Source organism: Scyliorhinus torazame, chromosome 16 (genome assembly GCF_047496885.1).
Source record: "Scyliorhinus torazame isolate Kashiwa2021f chromosome 16, sScyTor2.1, whole genome shotgun sequence".
NCBI lineage: Eukaryota > Metazoa > Chordata > Chondrichthyes > Carcharhiniformes > Scyliorhinidae > Scyliorhinus > Scyliorhinus torazame.
In genome coordinates, this window is record NC_092722.1 from 198425613 (window position 1) to 198437088 (window position 11476).

An 11476-nucleotide genomic window follows, 5' to 3' on the forward strand; every position below is an offset into this window, starting at 1 on the left:
ATCGAGACCAGAGGGCACAGATTAAGCTAATTGGGAAAAGAAGCAAAAGCGATACGAGAATGTGTTTTTTCACACAGCGAGTAGAATAGAATCATCGAATTTACAGAGCAGAATGTGGCCATTTGGCCCATCGAGTCTGCAGCGGCCCTTGGAAAGAGCGCACTTCAAGTAGTTATGTTCTGGAATTCACTGTCTGAGAGTGTGGTGGAGGCAGGTTCAATTGCAGCTGTCAAAAGGGAATGCGACAGTTATTTGAAGAGGATGACTGTTCCGGGAATGTTAATGGCCGAGTTAGGGGGGAAAAGCAGGAAAATGGCACCAGATAAAATGCTCATTTGGAGAGTCAGTGCAGGCCCGATGGGCTGAACGATCTCCTGTGCTGTACAGAGCCTGATGTGGTTTGGTGCTGTGCTGCTAAATTTAGGATGGTTGGCGTAATGTTCACAAAGACCACAAAATAGCTTTAAATTGAACAAAGCTATAAATTTATTAACACTACTAATTTGGATTCAATATTTACTCCTAGATAATGCACAGTTGATAATAAACACTCATCTACACCAGAACATTAACTATGATCTGCTCTCACTCACACTATCTTTCCTTCAGTCTGTTCTCTAGCCTTCTCCTCAACCTCTCTCCCATAAGGCTTAGCATCAATGGCTTATATACTTGTACATCTAGCTCCCTCTAGTGGTTGAGTTAGACATTTCATTAACTCTTGCAGTTCTTACATTTATGATAATGTCACAGGTGTCATACTTTGTTTTATAATGCTCCTGTGAAGTGCCTTGGGGTGTTTCATTATGTTAAAGGCAATATATAAAAATAGATCGCTATTGTTCATCGCAAATGCTCCCTTCTCCTTTACATATGTTTCGATCTCAATCTTTCTTTGTCCCCCGCTATCTGTCTCTCTCTGTTGACCTCACTGGCTCTTGCTGTGCTTCTGTCTCTCTCTGTCTTATTGTCCCTCAGTGTCTGTCCCTCAGTGTCTGTCCCTCAGTGTCTGTCCCTCAGTGTCTGTCTCTCTGAATTGTCACCTTTTTTCCTCCCTTAAGATCAATGGAGCTAATTTTCAATTTACTACCCGAGTAACAATTGTGGAAATAGCCCAATTTTTCAATCCATTGATTTGAATATGATGAACATGTGAGCTTAACATCTATTGTCGGAAAAACGTTAGAAGCTATTATAGAAATTATAGGTGGAACCTGGATAAGCTCCTGGTCATCAGGCAGAGTCGGGAGAGTTTTGTAAAAGGAAAACCATGTTTAACCAACATTTTGGGAGTTTTTTGAGGCAGCAACATGTGCTGTGGATAAAGGGGAACCGGTGGATGTGCTGTGCTTAGATTTCCAGGAGGTATTTGATAAAGGTAACACAGTGGTTAGCACTGTTGCTGCACAGAGCCAGGGTCCAGGGTTTGATTCCTGGCTTGGGTCACTGTCTGTGCAGAGTCTGCACGTTCTCCCCGTGTCTGCGTGGGTTTCCTCCGGGTGCTGCGGTTTCCTCCCACAAGTCCCGAAAGACGTGCTTATTAGGTGAATTGGACATTCTGAATTCTCCCTCTGTGTACCCGAACAGGTGCCGGAATGTGGCAACTAGGGGCTTTTCACAGTAACTTCATTGCAGTGTTAATGTAAGCCTACTTGTGACACCAATGAAGATTATTCTTACTATCTCTGGGTTACAATAAGAGTGATTACAGTCTCTAGGATACAGTGAGACTGACTACAATCTCTGGGTTACAGTAGGGTGATTACAGTATCTGAGTTATACTGAGTGTGATTACAGTCTCTGAGTTACAGTAAGGGTAATTACAGTCTCTGCAATACAGTGACAGTGATTGCAGTCTGTGCGATACGGTGACAGTGATTGCAATCTCTGGGTTACAGTAAGAGTGATTACAGTCTCTGGGTTACAGTGAGAGTGATTACAGTCTCTGCAATACAGTGAGAGTGATTAGTCTCTGGGTTACAGTAAGGGTGATTACAGTCCCTGGGATACAGTGAGGGTGATTACAGTCTCTGGGATATGGTGAGTGATTACAGACTCTGGGATAGGGTGACAGTGATTACAGTCTCTGGGTTACAGTAAGAGTGATTACAGTCTCTGGGTTACAGTAAGAGTGATTACAGTCTTGGGTTACAGTAAGAGTGGTTACAGTCTTGGGTTACAGTAAGAGTGGTTACAGTCTATGGGATACGATGAGTGATTACAGTCTCTGGGTTACAGTAAGAGTGATTAAAGTCTCTCGATTACAGTAAGAGTAATTACAGTCTCTGGGATACGGTGAGAGTGATTACAGTCTCTGGGTTACAGTAAGAGTGATTACAGTCTCTGGGTTACAGTAAGAGTGATTACAGTCTCTGGGATACGATGAGTGATTACAGTCTCTGGGATACGGTGAGAGTGATTACAGTCTCTGGGATACGATGAGTGATTACAGTCTCTGGGATACGGTGAGAGTGATTACAGTCTCTGGGATACGGTGAGAGTGATTACAGTCTCTGGGTTGCAGGAAGAGTGATTACAGTCTCTGGGTTACAGTAAGAGTGATTACAGTCTCTCGATTACAGTCAGAGTAATTACAGTCTCTGGGATACGGTGAGAGTGATTACAGTCTCTGGGTTACAGTAAGAGTGATTACAGTCTCTGGGTTACAGTAAGAGTGATTACAGTCTCTGGGATACGATGAGTGATTACAGTCTCTGGGATACGGTGAGAGTGATTACAGTCTCTGGGATACGATGAGTGATTACAGTCTCTGGGATACGGTGAGAGTGATTACAGTCTCTGGGATACGGTGAGAGTGATTACAGTCTCTGGGTTGCCGGAAGAGTGATTACAGTCTCTGGGTTACAGTAAGAGTGATTACAGTCTCTGGGATACGATGAGTGATTACAGTCTCTGGGATACGGTGAGAGTGATTACAGTCTCTGGGTTACAGTAAGAGTGATTACAGTCTCTGGGTTACAGTAAGAGTGATTACAGTCTCTGGGATACGGTGAGATTGATTACAGTCTCTGGGTTACAGTGAGAGTGATTACAGTCTCTGGATTACAGTGAGAGTGATTACAGTCTCTGGGATACGGTGAGAGTGATTACAGTCTCTGGGATACGGTGAGAGTGATTACAGTCTCTGGGATACGATGAGTGATTACAGTCTCTGGGTTACAGTAAGAGTGATTACAGTCTCTGGGATACAGTGAGTGATTACAGTCTCTGGGATACGACGAGTGATTACAGTCTCTGGGTTACAGTAAGAGTGATTACAGTCTCTGGGTTACAGTAAAAGTGATTACAGTCTCTGGGTTACAGTGAGAGTGATTACAGTCTCTGGGATACGATGAGTGATTACAGTCTCTGGGATACGGTGAGAGTGATTACAGTCTCTGGGATACGATGAGTGATTACAGTCTCTGGGATACGGTGAGAGTGATTACAGTCTCTGGGATACGGTGAGAGTGATTACAGTCTCTGGGTTGCAGGAAGAGTGATTACAGTCTCTGGGTTACAGTAAGAGTGATTACAGTCTCTGGGATACGATGAGTGATTACAGTCTCTGGGATACGGTGAGAGTGATTACAGTCTCTGGGTTACAGTAAGAGTGATTACAGTCTCTGGGTTACAGTAAGAGTGATTACAGTCTCTGGGATACGGTGAGATTGATTACAGTCTCTGGGTTACAGTGAGAGTGATTACAGTCTCTGGGTTACAGTGAGAGTGATTACAGTCTCTGGGATACGGTGAGAGTGATTACAGTCTCTGGGATACGATGAGTGATTACAGTCTCTGGGTTACAGTAAGAGTGATTACAGTCTCTGGGATACAGTGAGTGATTACAGTCTCTGGGATACGACGAGTGATTACAGTCTCTGGGTTACAGTAAGAGTGATTACAGTCTCTGGGTTACAGTGAGAGTGATTACAGTCTCTGGGTTACAGTGAGGGTGATTACAGTCTCTGGGATACGGTGAGAGTGATTACAGTCTCTGGGATACGGTGAGAGTGATTACAGTCTCTGGGATACGATGAGTGATTACAGTCTCTGGGTTACAGTAAGAGTGATTACAGTCTCTGGGATACAGTGAGTGATTACAGTCTCTGGGATACGACGAGTGATTACAGTCTCTGGGTTACAGTAAGAGTGATTACAGTCTCTGGGTTACAGTGAGAGTGATTACAGTCTCTGGGTTACAGTGAGGGTGATTACAGTCTCTGGGATACGGTGAGAGTGATTACAGTCTCTGGGATACGGTGAGAGTGATTACAGTGTCTGGGATACGATGAGTGATTACAGTCTCTGGGATACGGAGAGAGTGATTACAGTCTCTGGGTTACAGTCAGAATAATTACAGTCTCTGGGATAAGGTGCACCATTTTTCAAGTGGGGCTAGCCTTTCTTTTCCAAGTCCCTAATAATTGTGGCCCACATCACGCGGAATGGGCCGGTGGGATTCGTATCGGTTTTTGATCCAAAAGTGACACTTTGGCACATTCCACCCTCTGTTTCCACCATCTTTTCAAGGACAGTGTTCCAAACTCTCGTGATCCTCTGAAATAATTTTGCCTCAGCTACATTTTAAATGGGCAACCCCTTATTTTAGACAGTATCCCTTTGCTCCAGATTCTCCCACAAGAGGAAACATCCTCTCCACATCCATCCTGTCAACACCCCTCAGGATCTTATATTTTTCTGTCAAGTCGCCTCTCACTCTTCTAAACTCCAGCAGTTACAGGCCTAGTCTGTCCAACCTTTCCTCATAAGACCCGCCCGTTCCAGGTATTAGTTTATCAAACCCTCTCAGAGCAGCTTCCTAAACATGTACATCCATCCTTAAATAAGGTGACCAATGCCAGACACAATAATCCGAATGTGGTCTCAATAGAGCCCTGGATTGAATCAGTTTGTAATCAATTCCCCTCACAATGAATGATAACATGCTGTTAGCTTTCCTAATTCCCGCTATACCTGCATATTAGCCTTTTGTGATTCATGCACTAGGACAGCCAGACCCCTCTGCACCAGAGCTCTGCAATCTCTCACCATTTACATCATCTGCTTCTCTTTTATTCTTCCTGTCAAATGGACAATTTCTCCATTTCCCCACTAACTTAACATATCTATATTTTCTGTAGCCTCCTTATGTCCTCTTCACAACTTACTTTTCTACTTATCTTTGTGTTATCAGCAAATTTAGCAATCATCCCTTTCTCCAGGCCACTTATATAAACTGCAAACAGTTGAGGTCCCAGCACGGAACCCTGTGGCATGCCACTCGTCACATCCTGCCAGCATGAAAAGATCTATTTATGCCAACTCTCTGTTTCCTGTTAGCCAGCCAATCTTCAATCCATGCCAATATGTTACCTCCTATTCATGAGCTTTTATTTTCCACAATAACCTTTGATGGGGGCACTTAATAATAATAATCATAATCAGTGCTACCCACTGTGTTTGTAATCGCTCTCACCATAACCCAGAGACTGTAATCACCCTCACTGTAACCCAGGGACTGTAATCACCCTCACCCTATCCCAGAGACTGTAATCACCCTCACCGTAACCCAGGGACTGTAATCACCCTCACCATAACCCAGGGACTGGCAGCACTTCCACAAACATTCACTCCCTGTACCACCAATGAACAGTGGCAGCCGTGTGTTCCATCTACAAGGTGCACTGCAGTAACTCACCAAGGTTCCTTAGACAGCACCTTCCAAACCCAAAACTACTACAATCTAGAAGGACAAGAGCAGCAGATACCTGGGAACCCCACCACCTGGAGGTTCCCCTCCAAGTCACTCGCCACACTGACTTGTAAATATATCACCGTTCCTTCACTGTCCCAAGGTCAAAATCCTGTAACCCAGAGACTAAAATCACTCTCACTGTAACCCAGGGGCTGTAATCATTCCCACTGTGACCCAGGGACTGTAATCACCCCCACTGTGACCCAGGGACTGTAATCACTCCCACTGTGACCCAGGGACTGTAATCACTCCCACTGTGACCCAGGGACTGTAATTACTCCCACTGTGACCCAGGGACTGTAATCACTCCCACTGTGACCCAGCGACTGTAATCACTCCCATTGTGACCCAGGGACTGTAATCACTCCCACTGTGACCCAGGGACTGTAATCACTCCCACTGTTACCCAGGGGCTGTAATCACTCCCACTGTGACCCAGGGACTGTAATCACTCCCACTGTGACCCAGGGACTGTAATCACTCCCACTGTTACCCAGGGGCTGTAATCACTCCCACTGTGACCCAGGGACTGTAATCACTCCCACTGTTACCCAGGGGCTGTAATCACTCCCACTGTGACCCAGGGACTGTAATCACTCCCACTGTGACCCAGGGACTGTAATCACTCTCATTGTGCACTGAGATATTGAAATTGTTCTCACCGTAAATTTGAAAACTTGTACATTGATCTAAAGAGAGGGAAAGAGAGATTGAAATAGAGAGAGCCAGACACAGTGAGACGGGCAGCTGGACAAGGAACCCAGAAGCAAGCAAAGCACAGGATACATGATTTCTCTCCCTGACCAAGTCTATACAATGCACTAATGGGCTTCACAGAGCCTGATACCGCCCTGTTTGACCGCAGGATATATATTGAGTCACTGCATATACTGCAGCTCACGATTTGTAAATGTTTGATTACAGCCAGCAGATCCCACCACACGTCATCCAGCCAATCGGATGGATCCGAAGCTCGTCGCATATCTGAAACTTCGCGCAGCTCCTCCAGCCGATCAGCTGCCTCTGAATCTTCACATTCCACAGGAGGAGTTTGGCACGATGGGACCTACAGGAGTGATGCCGAGTTAGAGGAGCTGTTAAAAGGTGCGAGCCCTATTCTGTCTCACTGTTACAGCTGGCAGTATTGAGGTCTGTTAGGAGGTTGGATCCCTGCCCTATGAGCAATCTGTGGTTTGTAACCCACAAGTTCCTCTCTGCCACCACCACCAGGTTGTTAGTTATTCTATATGTAGTGCCAGGCAGTTCATTACATCCACTCCTGTGCACCCAGAACAAGGCATGAATGACAGCATCATCTTAACATACAGTTCACCAGATGGATGCTTGTATTGTCTTTTTCAATCTTGACCAGCGGGCATTGCTGACAAGAGCCACTTGTGCAGATCTAGTGAAGAATATCTGGTTAGGATAATTTTTGTTGGACTCATTCACACTTACTGCCAGTGTGGGCGGGGGGGGGGGGGGGGGGGGGGGAGGAAACTGTTTGACTTGGTGGGGCATTTGGAGGCAGGGTCATGTGATAAAACCTCCAGGAATACGTCAGAGCAGAGTTGGTAACCCCAGCTTGACCAACGCTCACCTCTCTCGCCCAGTCAGGTAGACCGGAACGTTTACCTGTGCAGGTAGGAAGCTCCAGCGGAGTCTGGACAGGTGAATGTCTGACGCACCCACTGAACAATACTCACTGCTGCCACCCATCGAGATGCAGATCTTCCAGCCTGGGACGAGGCAAAGGTTCCTCCGCCTCAAAACAGGTGTTTATCCGACACTGGGGCCTTTAACAATGCCCCCCCCCCACATTTATACATCTTCATGTTTTATCATCGTCTGAAGGTTCGGGCAGGGGATAGAACTCGGCCCAAGGAGGGTTTTACTGATTTCTGTTGATTTCTGTTACAGCGGAACTTGGGGAGTCTTATGCCACCTGGTTATCACACAGCGACCCTGGGGTTCAGTCTGATCAGAGGGAAAGGAGACAGAAAGCTGCAGGTAACTATGTGAAGGCACAAAGGCAACTGGACGTGAATGATTTTTAAAGAAAGAACAAAGAAAAGTGCAGCACAGGAGCAGGCCCTTCGGCCCTCCCAGCCTGTACCGATCATGATACCCTAACTAAGGTTTTTTGTTCTTTAAGGTTTTCTTTTTTAAAGAATAAATATCCCTCCTCTCCTAACCCCTGTTATATTCCAACCCTCTCCGCTACTGACCTTGTTCAGGAAAGAATTGTGTGATCTTTAATGAACGTTTTTTTTTTGTAGGTCAGTCATCACGCAGGAGGACCCGGAAACGAGCTTCCGGCACCAAGTGATGCAGCGACCTTGCCGAGCAGGTCTGAGGAGCTGTATGGCTGAACCCTGCTTCTATTCCTCTCGCACCCGGCAGTGATTTTGCTGATATATCACCCCCTTATCCAGCAGCTTAACCTCGGGAGAAGCAGCACGCAAATCTTTTTGTGCCCTCTGTAACACAGCGCATTAACCTGGCAGTCCAATTATTATATCCATGGAAACAGGCAGATTGGGACTGGTCTGTGGGAGCCTCTACTGCACGAGATTCTCTTCTCGCCCTCTCTCTGTACTTGGAGCACTGCCCCTCAACGCTAGGAATCTGTCAACTTCCAAGTCATGTGTCACAATGCCCCCAATCTACTGTCCATTGGCCACAAAGTATTGTTCTAATATAAATGTCAGGAGTAGGTGTTGACCACACAGCCCGCAAGCCTGTTCCACCATTCAATACAATCATGGCTATGATCTTCTGCGTCACCTCCACTTTTCTGCCTGTTCCCCATATCCCTTGTGTCCCGAAAGAGACTAAATCTCTGTCTATCCATCTCAGCCTCTGACATGCTGAACCTTTATAAAGCTCTGGTGAGGCCCCAACTAGTGTTATGCTTCCAGTTCTGGTCACCACACTTCAGGAAGGATGTGAGGGTCTTTGAGAGGGTGCGGAGGCAGGTTCACCAGAACGGATCCAGGGATTGGGATTTTCCAAGGTTCGGTTGGAGAAATTGGGGTTGTTCTCCTTGGAGCAAAAGATATTTAAAAAGAGATTGATCGAGGTTTACAAGATTATAAAAGGTAGACCAGGACAAACCTGTTCAATTAACTGATGGTACATGGACCAGGGGACACAGAGTTAACATTTTGGACAAATGGTACAGGGGAAAGGTGGAACTCAGCCCATGATATTCACCTGGAACTCACGGTCTACGAGGGCGGTGAAAGCAGAAACAGTCAATGATTTCAAAAGCAAATTGGACGGACATTGGAAGGTAATAAATCTACAGGGTTACGGGGATTGAATGGCACAGTGGAGCTGACGGGACTGCTCTGTGGGGAGCTGGCAGGGACTCGATGGGTTGAATGGTCACATTTTGTGCTGTAAATGACTCTTAAATATATTCAATGATGAAACATCTACAAACAGTTGTGCTACAATGTTTCTCTGGCTTATCGGGGCTAACCAGCTATTTCACAGCCTGTCTTAAAATTGTAATTCTTTTGGAATAAAATCAATATTTTTAAAAAAGAAAACCAAGTGGATTCCTCACAGGATTTACTCGACACCTGCCAAATGAATATTCCGGAGTTTAAATGTTGAGCCAGTGCCAACCCCTCTAACTTTACTGCTGGGCACCATAATCCCCCTGACCTCGCGGAGTGTCTGAGAGTGGGATCAGAGTCCAGCAGCCTCTCCATACCCAGGGGCCACAGGAAGTCCTGATCACCGGCCAAAAGGAAATTGGGGGTGTGCTTGAAGGAATTTAACTTGTAGGGTTAAGGGGACTGAGTGGGTTACTCTGTGGGGAACTGGCAGGGACTCAATGGGCTGAATGGTCACATCTGTGCTGTAAGTGACTTAAATATATTCAATGATGAAACATCTACAACCCTTTGGGGCAGCGAATTGCAAAGATTCACAGACCTTTGATTGAAGAAATGTTATCTCAATCTGATTGATCAGCTCTTTATCCGGAGAATGATCAGCTCTTTATCCGGAGAATGTTCCAGCGAGGAGGAAACAATCTTTGTGTCGACCCTGTCCAGCCCCTTCACAATCAAAGAACAAAGAACAAAGAAATGTACAGCACAGGAACAGGCCCTTCGGCCCTCCAAGCCCGTGCCGACCATGCTGCCCGACTAAACTACAATCTTCTACACTTCCTGGGTCCGTATCCCTCTATTCCCATCCTATTCATGTATTTGTCAAGATGCCCCTTAAACATCACTATCGTCCCTGCTTCCACCACCTCCTCCGGCAGCGAGTTCCAGGCACCCACTACCCTCGTGGTCTTTTGGCCAATGAGCAGGAAGCAGACTCACGCCCAACCCCGTCATGTCCGTGAAGCTGACACCCAGCATCAGTAGAATTATTCCAGCATCCACGGTTATTTAGATTTTCAATTAGAATTAATCTGATCCAGGGGCAGGGTCGTGACCTCGGGTTTAGGACATTGACCAGACAGGTGACCTCCCACCCCAACCATCCAAGCTGCTGGAGAGCTGACCCCCAACCACTGGGTGCAGATGGATGATTCCCCCACTCCCCTCCTTCGGAGCAGGTGGAGGATGACGGGGGGGGGGGGGGGGGGATCTTATTGAAACTTACAGGATACTGCGAGGCCTGGATAGAGTGGACGTGGAGAGGATGTTTCACTTGTAGGATCAACTAGAACCAGAGGACACCATCTCCGACTAAAAGGACCATCCTTTAAAACAGAGATGAGGAGGAATTCTTTCAGCCAGAGGGTGGTGAATCTGTGGAATCTTCTGATAATACCCCTGGCCCCCTGCGTGGCCACGGAAGGAGTTCTCCCTTCACCAGCACAGTCACTGGTTGTCTGGGTTGTGATGGGCTGACAGTCGACAGCATCTGACACAGGGGTTTACAGCTTTCCCTTCAGCTTGGATTCCAGGCCAGGTTCCTCGCTCACTGTACTTTGCCTAAACTACTGCTATTCCTTCCACAAGTGAGCCTGTCAAACATTTCAATAAATACTTTTAGCATTTTATGTGTTTGGAGTCTGATTGTGTGAATCAATTTCAGGAGTGGCTTTAAGACCATAAGCCATAGGAGCGGAAATAAGGCCATTCGGCCCATCGAGTCCACTCCACCATTCAATCATGGCTGATTTCAACTCCATTTACCCGCTCTCTCTCCATAGCCCTTAATTCCTCGAGAAATCAAGAATTTATCAACTTCTGTCTGAAAGACACTCAACGTCCCGGCCTCCACCGCCCTCTGTGGCAATGAATTCCACAGCCCCACCACTCTCTGGCTGAAGAAATTTCTCCTCATCTCTGTTCTAAAGTGACTCCCTTTTATTCTAAGGCTGTGCCCCCGGGTCCTAGTCTCCCCTGCTAATGGAAACAACTTCCCTACGTCCACCCTATCTAAGCCATTCATTATCTTGTAAGTTTCTATTAGATCTCCCTGCAACCTCCTAAACTCCAATGAATATAATCCCAGGATCCTCAGACGTTCATCTTATGTTAGGCCTACCATTCCTGGGATCATCCGTGTGAATCTCCGCTGGACCCGCTCCAGTGCCAGTATGTCCTTCCTGAGGTGTGGGGCCCAAAATTGCTCACAGTATTCTAAATGGGGCCTAACTAATGCTTTATAAAGCTTCAGAAGTACATCCCTGCTTTTATATTCCAAGCCTCTTGAGATAAATGACAACATTGCATTTGC

General features: G+C 46.3%; 1 protein-coding gene across 2 annotated transcripts in view; it reads left to right on the forward strand.

Annotated features, from left to right (window-relative positions):
- Nucleotides 1-10791, forward strand: part of LOC140393375 (uncharacterized) — a 288449-nt gene extending 277658 nt beyond the window's left edge. For both annotated transcript variants that reach the window (XM_072479760.1, XM_072479759.1), the window contains exons 55-57: nt 6683-6862; nt 7679-7768; nt 8038-10791. In XM_072479760.1, coding sequence (XP_072335861.1) covers nt 6683-6862; nt 7679-7768; nt 8038-8087 — 320 coding nt within the window. In that variant the 3' untranslated portion in view covers nt 8088-10791. The remainder of the gene's footprint in view (nt 1-6682; nt 6863-7678; nt 7769-8037) is intronic.
- The last annotated feature ends 685 nt before the right edge of the window (nt 10792-11476 follow it).